This window comes from Nannospalax galili, unplaced genomic scaffold (assembly GCF_000622305.1).
Source record: "Nannospalax galili isolate Female #2095 unplaced genomic scaffold, S.galili_v1.0 scaffold291, whole genome shotgun sequence".
Taxonomy (NCBI): Eukaryota; Metazoa; Chordata; class Mammalia; order Rodentia; family Spalacidae; genus Nannospalax; species Nannospalax galili.
The window spans coordinates 2,733,062-2,753,614 of NW_008330588.1; the positions used below are offsets into that span (position 1 = coordinate 2,733,062).

At 40.3% G+C, this 20,553-nt stretch overlaps 1 protein-coding gene across 3 annotated transcripts in view; it reads left to right on the forward strand.

Annotated features, from left to right (window-relative positions):
- The window catches only part of Xpo7 (exportin 7), an 86,253-nt gene that overhangs the window by 44,689 nt on the left and 21,011 nt on the right, over window positions 1-20,553 (forward strand). For 2 of the 3 annotated variants that reach the window (XM_029554667.1, XM_029554670.1), the window contains exons 4-16: window positions 298-464; window positions 1,414-1,506; window positions 4,166-4,270; window positions 6,333-6,498; window positions 7,659-7,732; window positions 9,706-9,825; window positions 12,630-12,776; window positions 13,767-13,939; window positions 15,147-15,340; window positions 15,894-15,999; window positions 18,085-18,220; window positions 18,981-19,054; window positions 20,200-20,280. In XM_029554667.1, coding sequence (XP_029410527.1) covers window positions 298-464; window positions 1,414-1,506; window positions 4,166-4,270; window positions 6,333-6,498; window positions 7,659-7,732; window positions 9,706-9,825; window positions 12,630-12,776; window positions 13,767-13,939; window positions 15,147-15,340; window positions 15,894-15,999; window positions 18,085-18,220; window positions 18,981-19,054; window positions 20,200-20,280 — 1,636 coding nt within the window. The remainder of the gene's footprint in view (window positions 1-297; window positions 465-1,413; window positions 1,507-4,165; window positions 4,271-6,332; window positions 6,499-7,658; window positions 7,733-9,705; window positions 9,826-12,629; window positions 12,777-13,766; window positions 13,940-15,146; window positions 15,341-15,893; window positions 16,000-18,084; window positions 18,221-18,980; window positions 19,055-20,199; window positions 20,281-20,553) is intronic. The other variant, XM_029554673.1, reaches the window with a different exon arrangement.

Here is a 20,553-nt window from a genome sequence, read left to right on the forward strand (position 1 = left end):
TTAAAACTGCTAAACTTTAGTTTTTCATTATGATGGTATAGAATTCAAAATTCAAAAGACTACCATACTCTTAATCTGGAAAGTGGGATTTTGCTCAGTGGTGCCAAAGCATGAGCAGAGCCCTGAGTCAAGTCCCCAGTATCATGAAAATAATAGTAACAAACATCATCTTACAGCATAAAGAATTAAGAGAATTAAGCCTTAATTCACCATCTCTTGGCTATTTAATATACTTTAGCAATCCACCCCACCCTCCTGTGACGGGCTTTTCTCACACATCCTGTTCTCATTTCACAGGGAATTATGTGCTCAACTACCTTGCCACCCGACCAAAGCTGGCTGCTTTCGTGACACAGGCACTTATTCAGTTGTATGCCAGAATTACAAAACTGGGGTGGTTTGACTGTCAGAAGGATGATTATGTCTTCAGAAATGCAATCACAGACGTCACGAGGTTTTTACAGGTACAGTGTGTGCATATGTTAAATACATATATTTGGTATACCAGGAATGGGAAAGGCAACAGAAACAGACTTGATGCTTACCTACTTTTTAAAAAATTAACATAAAATGGCATTATCTGGCATATTCTTTTTACCCTTGCTATGTCTTAGCCATATTTGCATATAGCATAAATAAACTCTGCCCATTTTGAAAATGCCTACACACTATACCAAGCTAAAATGCCATAATTTAATAACTAGTGTTCTATAGGTGAACATTTAGTTTGTTTCAGTTTGGGGTTATGAAGTATTCAGTAGATATCCCAATACAATACATATGTCTTGTCACACTCTGAGTGTGTTTGTTGGGTGAACTCCTAACGTTTGGAGTTCAGTCAGAGGGTTAGGACTATCTTTTACTTTCAAAGATGTTTCCAAATAACTCTTTATAAAGATGAGTTTGTAAGAGTCCCCTCTTCCTATATCTCTCAGTCCTAGAAGCTAAGCATTTTTATTTTCATAACTTATGGATAAGAATAACTAATATCATTGAGTTATGAATGGGGCAAAACAAACTTCCATGTATTAATTTACTGCTTTTTCTTTCAACTTCCTATCTTACATTTTTTCCTCAAGTTCTTTATCTTTCTCTTGTTGTGAGCATTCTCTTTGAAAAACGTGGTCCTCATTTGTCATTTACCTTACACAGATGTGGTTTTTGGTTTATATTTTAATGTTTATGCCGTGGTACTTATGGGAACTTCCAAATTTGATTGGGTTGAATAGCATTCTTTCTTTATGGAGGTCATTTTTTGTCCTACAAGGCAACAGGTTTAAACTATAATTCTTTGCTGCCTTTTCTAGATAGTTTCTTTCACTAGTGACAGAAATCTATAATTCAGCAGTATGAGTACATTCTAAATACCAAAATCAAGCACATGCCAACTCTGCTGTACATTTTTCTTACTAGGACAGTGTTGAATACTGCATCATTGGCGTCACAATTTTATCTCAACTAACCAATGAAATTAATCAAGTAAGTGCTACAGCCTTCCTCATTGAAGTAAGTGACACATTTTTTCCTAGTTTTGGTGCTTTCTGCTTTGTGTGAGATGATCTTTTTTGGCAGTTGTGTGCTTTTGCGGTAAGTGATTAATGCCGTTTTGAAACAAACTAGTTCCATTGGGTTTTCCTCTGTAAGTGCAACCTTTTATCCTGGTCCCCTCTTGGATCTCCAATGGATTTCACACTCCAGTATCAGCTTTCCTCATTGGTATTAATATTCCTTTTAAAGATGAGGATGTGGTCCTAAGTCCAAATTGTAATGAAAAGTTGCAGTAGACATGGTAATGCACCCTTGTAATAGAACATGGGAGGCTGAGGCAGGAAGATCTTCATGAGTTTGAGGCTAACCTGGGCTACATATTGAGACTCTATCTTGAAAAGAGAAGAGAACATATAAAGGAAGAAAGAAATGTTGCCTTACTCTAGTGAATGAGAGTAAGTCTTAAAACCGCTATCATAAGAGTGAAACCAGTAGCATTTCTGTGGCCCTTCTGCTCCTGCATGTTGAAGTCATTTAAACATCAGTCCCCAGGGTAAGGGATGGAGTCCAGGTGATAGAGTACTTGCCTAGCATGCAACAGGCCCTGGGTTCAGTTTCTTGAACCACACACACCAGGACCCCAGCACTCCGAAGAAGGAAACAGAAGGATCAGAGGTTTGAAGTCTTCCTCACTACATTAGGAGTTGGAGGCCAGCCTGGGCTAGAGACCATATCTCAAAAAATTATTAAGATAAAACTAAAAAATATAAATAAACAAAAATCAGTCCCCCTGTGCTACTACTGAAGATTTTGCTGGTAATCTTTTCAGAGTAAAATGATCTGCTAAATACAAGTTTTTCCTTCAAATAATTATTGATGTTACCAAATATTACAGAGGAAATGCCAGTGGCTTTTTTTTTTTTGTCTCCTTGTTCTTTTTCCTTTTTTGCTCTGGCTATCATCATTTCAATTGTTTACTTCTATATCCAGCTAAAGTTTCATAATTATTGAACAGGCCAATATTAATATTAGTTATATCATCTCACACTTATGTTATCAGCATACTAATTTCATAAGCATTACTGTTGCTCTTGCTAGTAATTATGCAGACATTTTATTAACCCTGAAAACTTTTAACTATAAGTTGGTACTCCTGATGTTCTAGCTTACTGCCTGTTCACATGTTCACATTTGGAGTCCATATTGTATTCTCTAGATGCAGTCCCCATTGTGAGCAGTAAATATAAAAGTCATCAATAGCTTAAGATTTTTGAGTGATTATTTTGGGCCACCCACCATCCTAAGCACATTAATGAACACTAACTGATTTTATTCTGAACAATCTTGTGAGGTGGGTATTGTGGTTATTCCATTTTCTAGATAAGGAAAACTGAGGCACATGATAATTTGCCTACAGTTTTCACAGTTAGTAAGCAGTAATGTATAAATTTGAACCCAGACAGTCTTAGACAAATCCTGTGCTCTTAACAACTGACTATTTAACCATTATTAGTCTTATAATAAGGACAGCATCAGTTAACTAAGTACTAAGACTGTGGGCTTAATGTTCTCTCCTTTAAAGCTTTCCCCCTCCAAATACATGATATTGACGTAAAAAGAATACCTTTCCATGGTTTTACTTAGTGATAAAAACATTGGGTTGGGGGTGTAGTTCAGTGGTAGAATGATTGCCTGATATGCAGAAGACCCTAAGCTCAATCCTGGGGAGGAGGGGTAGAAAATGTTTGGCATAGATAATGTGTCCTTATTACAATCAGTATAATAGTGTATAATGATTCTGATATGTATCATCTAGTGATACTTTCTAAGACATGTATGACAGTGACATGGATGCTAGAATTGGAATAATTTGAACCTTTAAGTTACTTTCCATTATTTATTGGTTGTCACATTCGTATCAGAAAGTGCTTTATGGCCATTTGAACTTAAAACTGACATTAAAGAAGATTTGCTGTATTAACTCTTCAGTATGCAAAAACAAAATGGGTCCCTCTTGGATTGGTAAAAAGAAAAGATTTAGGTTTTAGCTAGACTGCAAATACCCTGGACAACTTTAACAAGGCTTTATTCCACTTGTTGAGTGCCCACTATGTTATAAATGCAAGGCATACCAATTTATAGCAGCTGGAAAAACAGGATCAGCAGAATGAGACCATTTCAGTTCTCCCTTCCATGTTAAATTAGGTTAGAGAAGGAAGTGAGATTACAGGCCATTGTCATTTCTTTCAGGGTCATGGCTGTTAATGACTGGTTTTGAAAATATACAGTCACTTCAACCCTGATTGGTTCACTTACCAAATCTAAGCATGATTTTGTGGCTAAGCCATGCTAAGACATGACAGCAATTGCTAGCAGTGTATGTCAGCAATACTCCCTGAGTACAGAGGAGACGTAAAAGTATGAAGGAGAAACACTCATCCCCCTGTTGTTTTTCCTCTGAGGTATAGAGGAATGAGATCATTGTTAGCAATTAGCAGCTTCCTTCCCCATATCATCTCACTAGATCTGATTGAACATACGTTAAGCTTTAAAAATAATATTTTGTATTTATATTGCATTATCGGAAGTCTTTCTGGTTTATTTGAAATCTACATGAAAAAAATATTTTTTGCAATTAATGTTAAAACTTGTGTTGGCTTATTCTTCTTCTCTGCAGGCAGACACCACCCATCCTTTAACCAAACACAGAAAAATAGCCTCCTCTTTCCGAGATTCATCACTATTTGATATCTTCACACTGTCCTGCAATTTACTAAAACAGGTATGATTGTAGGTTAGGTCATGAGTCCCAGTTTCTTTCAGCAGTAAAAGAAGGTGGGAATTTTTTAGAAGCCAGCTCTAAACTGAAATTTATGCATCCCTTTCATCATCTCTCACATACTACACATGTAGAGAAGCAGTTAGCCAGGTTGACCACACACTTAAACAGGGAATTGTGATGTCCCCATTTCAAAGCTCTGGATAAAAAGCAGTAAGTAGGGCTTGGTGGCGCCACAGCTTTAATCCCAGCACTTGGGAGGCAGAGACCGGTGGATCTCTATGATATCAGGGCTGGCCTGGCTTCTATAATAAGTTCCAAGCCAGCTGGGGCTACAGGGAGACCCTGTCTCAAAAACAAAAAAAAAGCAGAAAGTGAGCAGTATCGCTTGTTCCTATCTTCAAGGAATCAAGTTTATCTCGAAGTTAGAAATTTGCTGTTTTTTTTTATAGCCACATAAAATGTTTCTATACAGAATTAAAGCATGTTACTTTTATGGTGTTTGGGTTCTTAAGTGTTCTGCAAGCAGATTCAGACTACATTGTTACCAATCAAAACTAGGTGACTTCTCTGTCCCCTGCTGAGTTAAAAGCACTAAATAAACAAGCAACATCTGTAAGGAAGAGTAGGCTTTGAATTTTTTAGCATCCATTTAGACTCAATAACCTGAAGAGGTAGACAGTGTCACATAAGGAAATTACCTGTTTTAAAGTAGAAAGCTGGTTTTAATTTCACTTATTAATAACAGTGAACTAATCAAAAATCAGGATTGGGATATCTGGCATGTAGGAGGCCCTGGGTTCAGTCCCCAGTGCCACAAGAAAAAACTGTGTCAAGCCTGGCATGGTACCATATGCCTAGGCTACAAAATAAGGCCCTATCTCAAAAAGAGGGAGGGACGGAGGGAAGGAGGGAGGGAAAGGGAAAGGGAGATCACCTCAAGCATCCTGCACATTTATAACAGTGTTTGGTCACATTGTCGCCATAGAAAGCTAAATGAGAATAACTCTGAATTTTTTTATTTACTTTTATGTTTTTCTCATTTTCTAATATTTCCCAATTTTAGTTTCAAAAAAAATATTTGGATTCTTTTCTCTTTTCCCCATTAATGATACCTCTTTTTTTTTTTTTGGTCTTTTTGAGACAGGGTCTCCCTGTAGCCCCAGGGAACTCACAGAGATCCACCTGTCTGCCTCTCAGTGCACCATGCCTGGCAGCAATACCTATCTTTAACTCATTTATTGTACCCTAGATTTGTAAGTGCTTCTTAGGTTGGGCAAGCTGATTGGCAAAGCTGTGGTACTCCCTGAGGGAAATAGTTTTTGAGAAAAGAAGAATAAGATCTTCCTCCCTGTTCCTGTCAGAAATAATTAACTAGTCACTGAGGCCTAGCTGATCCTTAGAAATTATTGCCAGAATTGTTAAGGGCCAGTATTCAACTGTAAGTCTACGGGTAGACTACAGATAAATATGTAATACCCAGGGTAATTTTGTTTTGTGGTTAGAGTTTGGGTAATGGTGGTTTATAATGAGAGAGGAAAGGAGATTGTAAGACTTTCTATGAACTGTCCATAGTTTTTTTTCAGCCATGCCTAGAAATTACTAGGACCTCACATGCAAATGCTGCATCCCGTAATTTTTAGAATTCCATATGGCCATTATGTGTACCACATGTGAAGAGTAAGTGTTAACAAGGGACTGTCTTTAAATACCAGCTTCATGTTTTTATAATATGTATGTGCTAATACTAAAAAAATAAAGCTGGGCTTGGTGGCACACACCTTTAATCGCAGTACTGTGGAGGCAGAGGCAGGCGGATCCCTGAGTTCAAGGTCAGCAAGTTCTAGGCCAGCTGGGGCTATTAGGGAGACCCTGTCTCAAAAAAAAAGGAAAAGAAAGTAGATGTTTTCTTGGTAGCTTTATGATAATAGAAGTACAGTATCTTCCTGGAGTGAAAAACATTTTACTGTGCTGAAATAAGCCCTCCTTTTCTGGCTTAACAGCCTAATTATGAATCTGGGAAGAAGCTGGAGCTTTGGAGCTCATTGTATGGCAATTTTTCCAGGCTTCAGGAAAGAATCTGAACTTGAATGATGAAAGTCAGCATGGCTTGCTCATGCAGCTGCTCAAACTCACCCATAACTGTCTGAACTTTGATTTCATCGGCACATCTACTGATGAGTCCTCAGATGACCTGTGTACAGTACAGATCCCTACCAGCTGGAGATCAGGTAACAGAGAGCTTCTACCACCTAAACCTGCCTACCCCGTGTCAGGATAATCCAGAGAGCCCCTGTAATCCTTTATGTACTTTGAAAATAACTTTGTGGGGTTTTTTGTTTTCTATTGTTTGTTTTGGGGTTTTTTTGTTTTGTTTTGTTTTGTTTTTTGTCTTTTTGAAGCAGGTCTCCCTGTAGCCCCAGCTGTCCTAGAACTCACTATGTAGACCAGGCTGGCCTTGAATTCACAGAGATCCGCCTGCCTTTGCCTCCCAAGTGCTGGGACTACAGGTGTGCGCCACCACGACCGGCTAACTTTTGTGTTTTTATGTCTGATTTTACAGCATGGGGAGGGGTTAGTGGAATAATCTTATAGATTCCCTAGCACAAAGACCTTGTAATTATTGATTAACATCTGTTTTTACTTTCTTTTGTTAACTGCCCAGACACTTCTGTTATTTAAAAACAAGTCCTCATTAGGTAGCACATGCCTATAGTCCTAGCTGATAAAGGAGAATCCCAGAATCAAGGTCAGCCTGAGTTACATAGCAAGACCAAGCTGGGCATGGTGGCATGTACCTTTAATCCCATCACTTGGAAAACAGAGACAGGTGTATTTTTGTGAATTCATGGCTAGCCTCATCTACATAGAGAGTTCCAGGCCAGCCAGTACTACATAATGAGACCCTTTCTCAAAAAACCAATTAGTTAATAATAAAACAAGCCAGGTGTGGTGGTGCACACCTTTAATCCCAGCACTCTGGAGGCAGAGGCAGGTGGATCTCTGGTGATCAAGGCCAGCGTGGTCTACATAGTAAGTTCCAGGCCAGCTGGGGCTACAGGGAGACCCTGTCTCAAAAAGACCAAAATAAAAATAAAATAATTTCAGTTTGTGATTTTGTTCCAAAGGGCAAAAATGTAAAGTTGTTGGTACGAACAGAGGTATAGATAATCTAAAATTCCCTAAGAATCAAAACAATGAATCATAGAACTATAGTTAGTACTTTTTTAGCAAAAAGGAAAATAAAAAAATCGCTACTGGTTTATCATTGTGTAAGAAAATAGACACTTTTTGATGAATAAGCAGCAGAATATGGCCCTGCTGTTCGTTGCAGGAAGACGCCAGGAGCCCTATGCAGGCACAATAAAGTTCTTTGTCTTTTTTCCACTAGCATTCTTAGATTCTTCAACTCTTCAGCTGTTTTTTGACCTGTATCATTCCATCCCTCCTTCATTCTCACCTTTGGTAAGTCAGAACCACAGTTTCTAAAGCAAACCTATTTCTAGAAAGAGCAGTGGTGAATAAACCTCATGTCTGGTTTGATTATAAAATCACAGAAGTAAGGCCTAGGCATATTGGGATTAGTTACCTAGTCGAATGGGATTAAGTTTATATTCTGAAGGTTCTAGCAGTGAGGTCCTAATTGTTTTTAAATGCTTCCTGACTTCTGTAAATTCCAGCTAATTGTCAAGCTCTTTTTGTCCCATCTTATGTTTATGACCCCGCTGATTGCCATAGGCTAGAGTGTGAAGAGTCATCTGATACTTGTGTAATTAAACCATTGGGACTATCCTGAGAAAGTTTTTTAAATCCTTGTAATTACACCTGTAATCCCAGCACTTGGAAGGCGGAAGCCTTAATATATGGAATTTGTTATCCCCTACTGTGTAACAAGTTGGGGGGGGGGCTGACAAAAATGCCCTTAGGCTAATGTTACATAGTGACCTGTGCTGAAAAGGCTAATTTGTATGCCTACCCTGAAAAGCATTTGAAAGCTGTCAGGAATGGTGTATTTGTCTTTTAAAGCAATAAGGCACCTCAGATCTCAAAATCATTCAGATTCTAAAACCTTGTTGGTCCAGTATTTAGATTGTTGGACTAAAATACTGCTATGTATGAAATATACATAGAAACACAGTAAAGTAATAGAGGTTCTGCATGGTGTTTCTGCAGTAGATCATTTTTCGGGTCATTGTACTTTTCCAAATTAATCCAGATCTTCCCTTGAGCACAAACATGATTTCAGTGTTGTGTGTATCATTAAATCACTTAAGGAAAAAGTTAACACAGTCAAAAGTGATAGTTAGTGAAAACAGACTATTTCAGTATGTTGATAAAATTAAGGTGATCCAACAAGGGCTAACAGGAGTGGGGGACCTCTAGCAGCAAGGAAAGGAACTCTGAAGGAACTCAACCTGTGACCTAGGGGACACTTTACAGCAGTAGAGAGACTGCCAGCCTATAGTTCAGCCAGAGGGTAGGACCTCTTGCCTTCTGCCCTCTGCCCTCCTTCTCCCCATGGCTGAAGCCACCCCAAAGCCAGGGGCAACAGAGCTGAGCTATTACTGCTGACAGAAATCAGCCTTCCAGAAACACAGCAAGTAGAAAAGAACAGAAAGTAGATCAGAAGGACAGACCCCATAAATATCTAACACAGTGGAGAAAGAGGGAGCTATTTCAGTGTAAAAAACTTTTTTCAAGGCTTGATTTGACCTCATTATTTTATCATAGCTCTATAAGCAGAGTCTGATTATATTAAAACAAAAATCTAAATCTCAAACTTTAGTGAAACTGTAAATTGCCTGGTATTTTTAAGACTTAAATATGAGGCCGGACATGGTGGCACACGCCTTTAATCCCAGCACTCGGGAGGCAGAGGCAGGCAGATGTCTGTGAGTTCAAGGCCAGCCTGGTCTACATAGTAAGTTCCAGGACAGCTGGGGCTACAGGGAGACCCTGTCTCAAAAAAAGAATATTATTCTGCTCTTAAGAAAAAAAATTATGAAACTCATGGGAGAGAGGCTAGAGAGATGACTCAGTGGATAAGAGCATGGACTGCTCTTGCAGAGGACCTGGGTTTGGTTCCCAGCACCCACATAACAGCTAACCACTGTCCGTAAGTTCCAGGAGATTGGATGACCTCTTTTGACCTCCATGGGCATTGCATGATACGGATGCACTTATCATATATGTAGGCAGTATACTCATGTACACATTAAAAATAATAGGTTAATTTTTTTTTAAAGTGAATGGGGTAGGCAGGAAATATCTACAGGAACTTTCCAAGCTGTATGTAACCATAGGTCCCTGCTGTGATGAATTTAGATGGGATGTTTTTTCTGCTTCAAAACTGTCAGCTATCCTAGTGAATGTTAGAGGAGGGCTGCTGAAGACAGCTGTGCATCCTGCTAAGTGTCAGTGTTGTGTTCTGCCTTCAGGTGTTATCCTGCTTAGTACAGATTGCCTCAGTCAGAAGATCCCTGTTTAACAATGCTGAGAGGGCCAAGTTTCTCTCTCATCTTGTTGATGGTGTTAAACGAATACTGGAAAATCCACAGGTAAGAGTTCTGAGAATTTATATACGTATCAAATCAGTGTATGACAATAGAACCCTGAAGGAAATTCATCAAAGGCTATATATAGTTCCACAGATTCTAGGAAACAGTTTAGTCTTGTTTTTCTGAAGGTCTGTGTGAATCAGTTTGTGTAATATTTGCTTCAGAGGACCTTGGGTCCTCCAGCTTCAGAAATGCAGGAGTCAGGGAAAAGGGGTGTCTTGATGTAGACCAGTAAAGATGGAATTTGTCATTCCCCCACACCTCAAGAAACTAAGACTCTAAAGATTGGTTTTTGTTTCTCAGCATATTTAAAATTGACATGATAACCTAAAGTGTACATTTTAAGGCTGTCTTTGGTTGGAAGGGAAATACTTCTTTTTCAAATATTCATTTCATACTTTAATGGTCCTTTTTTCTTTGTTCGGTCCCAAAATTCATCTGACACCTCCTTTTCAAACAATTCGCCATGGTGAAAAAAAATCCTAAAATCCATTTGGTTTTTGTTGTTATTGTTGTTGTTTTGGTATTTTTGAAACAGGGTCTCCCTGTAGCCCCAGCTGTCCTGGAACTCACTATGCAGACCAGGCTGACCTTGAACTCACAGCGATCTACCTGCCTCTGCCTCCCAAGTGCTGGGACTAAAGGCATGCGCCACCACGCCCAGCAAATCCTTTTGGTTTTAAATATACTTAGCTTTGTCTTTCTCTTTAAAAATGCCTGTATTCATTCAACAAACTCTACCAAACAATTACTGTATTCCAGGATTGAATAAAGTGAATAAAACAAAGTTTCTGCCCTTAGCACTAATAGAGAAAAGTATTGATAAGGAAACAAATATATTAATATGTTTAAATTTTTTGTACAGAAGTTTAGCTAAAAATGATGGGCTGCTGTAATTTTTATTTAGCACTTGCTATCCTGACTTTGGCCTTTTACAGAACAGGATAGTCAGTGTTATCAGGACTGGGTTTCCTGACAGCGGTGTTGTATGTTAACTAAGCTAACAGACTTTAATAAATTTTACGTATTTTTCTGTTAGCGTTCTTACCCTTTTTAAACTTTCTTAAATTGAATTTTTGTGATTGTCTTTTTGAAGCAGAGTCTCCCTGTAGCCCCGGCTGTCCTGGAACTCACTATGTAACCAGGCTGGCCTTGAACTCACAGAGATCCGCCTGCCTCTGCCTCCCAAGTGCTGGGACTACAGGCATGCGCCACCATGCCCAACTGTGATTTTTTTCATACAGTATAATTTGATGGTATTTAGAGCCCTTACCCAGATCTCTTCTTGTGCATGCAGTCACCATTGCTGTGAGTTCATATGAGTAATTGACCAGCTGCCTGGAAAACTCTGTTTCGTTGTGGTTATCCACCACTTCTGGCTCTGACAATCTTTCTGCCCCCCTCTTCCACGATGATCCCTGATCCCTGGGAGGCAGAAGTTTGAGATAGGTGTCCTATTCTGTGTTAAGCACTCTGCAGCCTCTTGTTCTCTGTACATTGGCCAGTTGTGGGTTTCTGTGTTAATCACTATCTTTGCATAAGGAAACTTCTTTGGTGAGAGTTGAGAGATGCATTCATCTATAGTTGTAACAATAAGTCATTAGGAGTCTGTTGAATACAATAACTATTTAATAGAAGACTAGTATTAGATTATCCCCTATGTCCTATGACCTGTCTAGCCGCAGTTTCCTAAGCCTGATGTCAATGTCAGATGTGGGCTCCATCCTGTGAAGCAGACCTTAAATCCAATTAAAGAATGGGTTAGTTACTCCCATAATATTCATACCACTGTTGCATCGATGGACATATCTTGCCAGGCCAGTTGTTACTGTAGTTCACAGGATTCACAGCTAAATTGTTATCTGACCTGAGAAACTGGTTAGTGTGTCGGATGTCCCAGATGAGCCAGTTTCAAGCTGTAGGATCATTCCCCAGAAAGTCAACATGTTAATGTTACTCTTTTATCTCCTGTATCCTGTCCCTACCCTACAAGGAGTCACTTTGATATGCCCAGTTTGCTTTTTGCTCTCTTGTTTCTCCTTTCTTCTTCTTTCCTATTTATAAAACTAACCTCGGTCCACCATAAGCTGTGTGGGGTGCCTCATGCTTATAATCCTAGCACTTCGGAGGCTGAGGCATGAGATTGCCATGAGTTTGAAGCCAGCCTGGGCTAACATAGTGAGTTCTAAGACCAACCTGGCCCACAGAATGTGACCCCATCTCAAATCAACCAACAAACTCCTTTCCCCAAATTCTATTCTGTCCAATGAAGTGTGATCCATTCCTGAATAAAAAATGAAGCCAGTGAATATCTTTTTAAAAATATATAGCACTGGATATAATTATGTACTAAAATAACAAGCATTTGTGTAACTTTGAGTTTATAACTAGTATTGTGCTTAGTAATCAGTTTGACAGACATGAAAATGAAATTAGATTTCCCTTGATCTGGAAGAGGCAAACAGGCCAAACACATGTTCTAGGATATCCATTTCTGCCATTAATCAACTTTGCAAACTTAGGCAAGTAGTGTGATCCTTGTAGACTGGTTTCAAATCCTGCCACTTGAGGGTAAGAAGCCTCTGTCCATGTAATTATTTTGAGCTGATGAGATAATGTGACCAAACATTTTAAGTGACTTTTTACTTGTTTCTAAACATTGTACATAGAGTTCTAAATCATGATCTGCAGGCCACGAGTTTCAAAGTAGATTCCTCCCCTCCCTTGGGCCATCCCAAGTACATGTCATTCTTAAAGTGTGGTGATCACATTTTCCATTTATTTTCCTTCTATGCTCTTGCCAGAGTTTATCAGACCCAAACAATTACCATGAGTTTTGCAGACTACTGGCCCGGTTAAAGAGTAACTACCAGCTGGGAGAATTGGTAAAAGTGGAAAACTACCCCGAGGTCATCCGGTTGATAGCCAACTTCACAGTGACCAGCCTACAGGTTTGTCTTTGACTGCTGTGTCTTTTCTGTTTAAATATTGGAATCTCTTCTCTTGCTTATTTATTTTAAACTTGTAAAAATATTGTTGGGCTTGGAACGTAGCTTAATAGTAGAGCATTTGCCTAATATGTGTGAGGTACTAGTTCAGTCTCCAGCATCACAGGAAGAGAAGAAAAAAGAATCCCTGTCTCCTACCACCTCCACCCCCAGCATACATACCTTGGTCAAAGGTGACTAAATATAAGATACCTTGCAAGGTGTTGACTATTATGGTTTATTTGTTTAAATTGGAAGGTATTACTTGTCTAATACGTCTGAGGCTCTTGATTTAATACCCAGTACCACAGGAAGAAAAAGTTTAATGTTTAATGAGTTTGGTTAGAGAAACATGGAAATTACAAGAAAAATATTTAGCTTAGAGAAAGAGAAGGGCTAGGGATATAGCTAAGTAGTGGAATGCTTGCCTGGCATACATGTGGCCCTGGGTTTAATCTCCAGTACTAAAAAAGAGAAAATTCCCTCATTATCTCTCTGAAAAACACAAGAAGGAAGTAGGGGCCAGATAAAAGAATGAAAAGGATAGTGCCCTCTCTTTCTTAGTCACGTCCTGGAGAGCATTGGTTCATCTACCATACTACTTACGTCAGAATCATATGAGAGCTTGAAGGAAAACACAAGTCTTGGGTCTCATCCCCAGTTTCTGGTTCGCTAGGTCCAGAGTGGAGCTTGGGTATCTTTTATTTTAATAAGTTCACCCAGCAATTCTGCATGCTATTGTCTGAGAACCACAATCAGGGTTTATACAACCAACACAGTCACCTTCTCATTAAACTCTTAACCTCTAAGATGCTGGGCGTTAAATTAATTGCCATACAGAGATTCACATACCTGAAAACCTCCTCTTTTTTTTGTTAATCTTTGTGTCAAGTGGACTAGGGCTTTGTGTACAGAAATGAAAAATATGCCTTTTGTTCTGTTGTTTATCCTTAGCACTGGGAATTTGCCCCAAATAGCGTGCACTATCTCCTGAGCCTCTGGCAGCGGTTGGCAGCCTCTGTGCCATATGTCAAAGCCACAGAGCCCCATATGCTGGAAACATATACTCCTGAGGTCACTAAAGCCTACATCACATCCCGTTTAGAATCTGTGCACATCATACTGAGGTAAGGAAACTTGGACTGCCTTGAACATTCCCTTACCAGTAGCCTGATTGTCAGACTTACTAGAAATCAGACCTCAGCCGGATGTGGTGGCACAGGCCCTTAATCCCAGCGCTCAGGAGGCAGAGGTGGTCAAATTTCTGAGATTGAGGCCCGCCTGGTCTCCATAGCAAGTTCCAGCCCAGCTGTGACTAAAGGAGACCCTCTCTTACAAAAAAACAAAAAAAGAAATCAGACCCCAAACTGACCATGAGAAAGTTGTTTCTGGCTATTCCTCGTGTTGCCAGAGTAGATACAGAGCGCCTAAAGGCTGAAAGAGCAGTCTTTCTCCTTAACATCCTGTTTGTGTCCCCATTTTTCACCATCTGTAGCAGTGCCTTCAAACACAGAACACATCATATGGTGCTTATCCTTGCCACTAACTTTCTTTAAATTGGGATGTAGTCTAGGACACAGGTGATAAGAACTCTGATGAAGAAGTACAATACTTAATGAAACTCCTAAACAATAAGTAGATATGAGATTATGAGGTCAGATTATCAACTCTTAATTTCAGAGTTTATTAGAAATGGTAATTCTAGCAAGCTGATACAGACTGTGCTATGTTAACAGAGTTCCTGTCTACTTTGACTATTAACTCAGTCAGAAACTTGTAGTAAAGGGTTACCAGGCCTTCTTTTCAAATGCCACATATTAAATGAAGTCTTTCTTTAGGAACCTTTCTTGTGTGTTTTTTCATTAATTTGCTCAGAGTCAGATATGTTTAATTGTCTATAGTCTTTTTTTCTTTTTTTTTTCTTTTTTTTTTTAATGAGAAGATTTAAAATGCCAACAAAACAGGCTGACACTGGGGCAAAGACATCTGCCTTCCGACTTTTTTAAGTAAATTTCCTTGGAGAAAATTAATGTTGAGATGTGGGCCTCTGTGGTTGAAAACAGTAGCTAAGTTGAGGAGAAAACAGACTTTTTTTTTAATGTGTATGGGTGTATTGCTTGCATATAGGTAGGCAGACAGAGAACAGTGCCCATGGAGGTCAAAGAGGGTGTCAGATCCCCTGGAACTGGAGTTAGAGACGGTTGTTAGCTGCCATGTCAGAGCTGGGAATCAACCCGGGTCCTCTGCAAGAGCAGTCAATGCTCTTAACTGCTGAGCCATCTCTCCAGCCCCAAACAGACACTTTTTAAGAGAGCTGTCTTCTTTCTTGGGTAGGGATGGCCTGGAGGATCCCCTGGAGGATACAGGGCTGGTCCAGCAGCAGTTGGACCAGCTGTCCACCATCGGACGATGTGAGTATGAGAAGACATGTGCGCTTCTTGTGCAACTGTTTGATCAGTCGGCCCAGTCCTACCAGGAACTGCTACAGAGTGCCAGTGCCAGCCCAATGGACATCGCAGTGCAGGAGGGTGAGTATAATGTGCAGGAAGCTGTCATCCTGTAGAGAAACTTCAGTACCCTTCACTCCTTACTGCCTCTCTTTGCTACATACCTACAAACAGATTCATCATCCTCTGTTACCTCCACGTATGCAAAATAATTATAAGTGCCGTAGGGAAGCAGGAATAACTAAAATCATATCTGCAATAGTAGCCATCCCCTGAGAGAAAAGTCACATTTTTACAGCTTTACTAGAGTATTCTTAAGATTAAGGAATTTTGTGGTAAGGAATATCTTCACAAAATTATTGCTAGATGAGGGGCTGGCTCAGCAGTTAGCACTGACTGCTCTTGAAGACAACCTGGGTTCGAGTCCCACCATCCACATGGCGGCTGACAACCATCTGTAACTCTAGTTCCAGGGGATCCAGTGCCCTCTTCTGACCTCTGCAAGCATTGCATGACATGGGCACACTTATACATATGCAGGCAATACACTCAGATACAGAAAACAAAATAATTTTAAAAAATTTTTTTTTAATTATTGCTAGAGGGACACTGATGAGTCTTATCCCTCCCCCAGGACGACTGACTTGGTTGGTTTATATTATTGGAGCTGTGATTGGTGGCCGGGTTTCTTTTGCCAGCACTGATGAGCAAGACGCTATGGATGGTGAGCTTGTCTGTCGGTAAGTGTGCCCAATGGAGTACTTCACTTCTACTCTGACCACTCCTCAGCACCTGATGGAGTGCTATTGATGCTTCTACCCTTTGTAGAACATGTTCCTGGGCAGCTGAATGCCCATGAAGACAAAGGCCTGCTGCCTTAAGCCAACTCTGAGTCTTTCAAGCTTGCACTAAGAACCCGGACTATGACTTACATTAAAAAGCATTTTAGCAGTAATCAGCAAGGAAATGCTATCTATGGAATTGAGAAAATTAATGAGGGGACTAACTGTTGGCTCTTTTTAGGGACACTATCTAAGAGTCAGGTGAGCATAGGCTGCTTTTGCAGTGCTAACACAACAGAAGCAAACCAGTTCCTCAGTGTCACCAAAGGTTGAATTACAGAGCGCCTGCAGCTTCTCATGGTTCTTGTGACCTCCAGAATTGTAGTTATTGTGTGTCTGCGTAATTCTCCTTTTAAATGAATTTTAAAACTTACTGAAAAGTTATCTAACTTGAACGGGGTTGGGGGAACATAGTGATTTCTACAAATCTACCTAACAAATTTAAAAGACAAGATTCTTTTCTAAGATTTGAAAACAGGTATAAATTCTGAAACATTTTGCTCTCTGGGCTTCTTTACCATTTTAAACAGTATTGAGGACCTCAAAGAGCATTTGGAGTTTGGGGTTTTAATATTTAGTAATTCATTTTATTGTAATAATAAGTCCGTTACATGCTAACATAAACACATTTTTTAAGACTACCTTGGTGACATAGTTCTGTAATCCTAGCTATTCAGGAGGTTGAGACAGAAAGATTGTGAATTCAAGGCCAGCCTTAATACTTTAGGGAAACCCTGTCTCAAAATTTTTAAAAATGGAAAAAAGGGCTGGGGATGTAGTTCAGTGGTAGAGCACTGCCTAGCATACTGAAGGTCCTGGGTTCAATCCCAGCACTAAATAAATAAATACTTTTTAAACAAAAGCTTATGAGCTATGTTGTCTTACAATTTTACAAATCTCGTTCATGTCTGACATGAAGGAGACAGCTGGATTCTCACATCTGCATCATTCTGTGGTGATGTCACACAGTCAACAGCTTTGGGAACCCTACTCTACATTCCTGTGGGTGCGAGTAGAAGGGGCCAGAATGCTTGAGTGCTGTAGTGAAAATGATTTTAGGACCTTGCAGAGAGCCACCACCTTAAGAGTTCTAAATTTCCAAATTCTTCCTGGGGAAAACACACAGGAACCTGGTGACTTATATTTTGTTGGTTCTTTTACATCTCAAGCTACAATTCTTAGTCTTCTGAGAATTCTCCATGGTGTCTTTCAGTCCCCATTTTGTTTATCAGATGTTCTTTTGCCCTTGGGTGCCTTAATCCTGACAATAGTTTCCATGATGTTGTGCCACTAGCACTTTTGAAGAAGTGAACAAAGATAATACCTTTCTGATTCTGCAGCCTCATACTATACTATGTGTACATCATAAGTTTAAACTGTGTGTTGTAGACTGGTTCTCATCTTGAGTGTTGCAATACCATGATTGAGTCTATAAACTCATGTCAAATAGTTACTACGTAGTCTCGCACTGTAAAACATCAGTGACTCACTTGTATGCATGCCATTCCTACTCACTCCACATTCACCACATCTCTTTCTTGAGGAGAGAGAGGCCTAGAGAAAAGGGTTGAAGCCACACATAGTGTTTCTGCACTTTGTCCCTGGAAGCATTCCCTGCCAACAACATTATTCACTATGTGTCTCCTTCCAATAGCTCTGTGAGAAAAGTAAAGATCGACAACCTCTGGGCTGGTCTAGTCTCCCTCACTTGCATAGATGAACTGAAATGCAGAAAATTGTTCCACCCAAGATCTCACAGAAGTTCCAGAAAAGAGTTACCTTTAAACAGCATTTTGCCACTGTTTATAAGAAGTGAAGATTTTGCTCCCTCACCATGTTTACAGCCTTAGAGTAGGCCATTCCCTACTCTGAGTAGGAGTGTGAGAAGATAAGAGGCTGTTGGATGATTTTGAGGTAGCTGCGAGTGTCCAGAGTGCCCAGGATATCCTGCTGTTGAGAATATCGTTGCTCTTCTTCCTTTAGGGTGCTCCAGCTGATGAACCTAACAGATTCCCGCTTGGCTCAGGCGGGTAACGAGAAGCTCGAATTGGCCATGCTGAGTTTTTTTGAACAGTTTCGCAAGATCTACATTGGGGACCAGGTGCAAAAATCCTCAAAGGTAACAGACTTATAATTGGCACCATTTAGTTCTCATTTCTTGGGTGTGGAATTGGTGATAGAGGGAAACAGTTGATAACAGTTAAGATACAGTCTCCAGATTTTTAGTATTGGGTAATGCAAATGTTTTCTCTTCATAAATAAGATTCTGAGAGAGTCGTCAAAGAATTGGGTCCATTTCTCTAGTGCTCCATATGCTTAACAAATGGCCAGTCAAAACATCTGTTGTGCTCCCCCGTGTTGGCAGTTCTTCGTCTCTATACATGAATTAATGTTCAGAACAGCCTGCAGTTCTGGCGGTATTTGGGGAATTTCAGGATTGAAGGGGACCAATAAGAACACAGCCTCAATCTAGTATTCTTTTTTTTTCTTTTTTAATATGTATGCATGTATTGCCTGCATGTAGGTAAGTGCACCCATGTCATACAATACCCACAGAGGTCAGAAGAGGCTGTTGGATCCCCTGCGACTAGAGTTTCGGACAGTTGTTAGCTGCCATGTGGGTACTGGGATTTGAACCCGGGTCTTCTGCAAGAACAACCAGTGTTCCTAACTACTGAGCCATCTCTCCAGCCCCTTGATCTAGTATTCTAATACTGAAGCTGGTCCATCCTTTCAGAACATTGCTTCCCAGGACGGTCCCTTGTTTCCAATATCTCTATCCCCACCCCATCCCCCAAGTGTGGGCACATTTTAAACAGCGCAGAGATAATTGTTCTAATCCACATTGATTACTTTCTCTTCCCTTTACATGACACCAGCTGTACCGCCGACTCTCAGAAGTTCTGGGATTGAATGATGAGACCATGGTCCTCAGTGTCTTCATAGGCAAAATGTAAGTGTTTTGGTTCGCCATCAGCAAGAGGCCCTTGCAGTCCTGTTGCAACTGTAAACTGTGATCTTGGCATTGTGCTGCCACTGCCTTGGTATTCCAGCATTGATCGTTTGCGTCAGAAAATTGTGCATTTGAGTGTGTGACAAGCTGTGCTTAGAGATATGGCCCGGCCCCAGAGCATTCCAGGCTTGTACAGAATTTTATCGAATCTCCTCTTTAGCCTCTGGAATCACTGGTGAAACCCTATCACGGCATTAGCAAAATGGAGCTCCCTCCCTGGTGAATGGTACTTGGCCTTTCACTTAGTCCATCACTGAGCTGTCTGGGATGCCCAGAGTAGGCATTTGCTTTCTGGTGCTGATTTCCATTAGTAATGCCTGTCTCCTAGGGGAGAGGCTCAAGTTCACATGGGCTTGCTCCTCTCAGGAAGCATCACACCCTCCAGGAGTCTTGAGTCTCCAAAATCTGCTGTTGTTCAAATGTCTTCAAAGTTGGCGCTCCTAATTGGCCCTTTTTCTGTTTTTGTTTTTGTTGTTTTTTAAGTTATGTCCCTTTGGTTACATTTTCCCCTTTTTAGGAGCTCAATTAATCAAAGCACACATTAGGAGCCAAATGATAACCCAGGGCTGTGTGCAAAGTGACATTTTGCTTCCTTGCAACTATCCCAAGCCCTAAATACTGATATCCATGAGCTGGTTAATAATTTAAGATGGAAAAAGCAAAGGGGGTCTAAAGGACTCTACCAGCCAAGAATAGAGAAGCAAGGGCTACTAGAGTTCTGCAGCTGACAGTGGATGGTGCAGGTGCAGAATTGCATACGTCTGCATGTTATCACTGCCGCAGAAATCTCTTACCCTTGCTGCAGAAATCAGCCCTGGAGTGCCCCAGAATTCCAAGGGCCTGGGTATGGGCCAGTGTAGCTTTGGAACCAAGTAGTGAAGATTATCTGAAGGATAATTTTTCTAGTCAACCAAATGTAAGTACAGAGATTTTATACCCTTTTTTTTTTTTTCTGTGGTCGTGATGTCTGTGAATTGGTGATGCAGATGTGTGGTGACTTGATGAATGAATTTCTTCTTCTAGCCCTCAAGGAAAACCAGGCAAATCAAAAGTTTCTCTTGCTTTTTTTTCTTTTTGTCCTCCAGCATCACCAACTTGAAGTATTGGGGTCGTTGTGAACCAATCACCTCCAAGACACTGCAGCTTCTCAATGACCTCTCCATTGGATATCCTTTAAAGCTAGAGTCTGAGCCTAGCAGAAACTTGCATGCCAGTCCTAGATCATGACTGACTGCTGTTGCCACTTTGAACTGTGGCATGTACTCAAGTATTCTTCCCACACAGAATCCAGAATAATTCCAAGTCCCTAGAAATGAAGCACCATACAGCCTAATAGCTGACTACAGATTTATCCCTGGCTGGTCCTAAGATACATAAATGCCTAGGGGCACTGGCTCACAGGTACACTGTCTGTGGCCAAGATTTTAGCATCCTAGTGG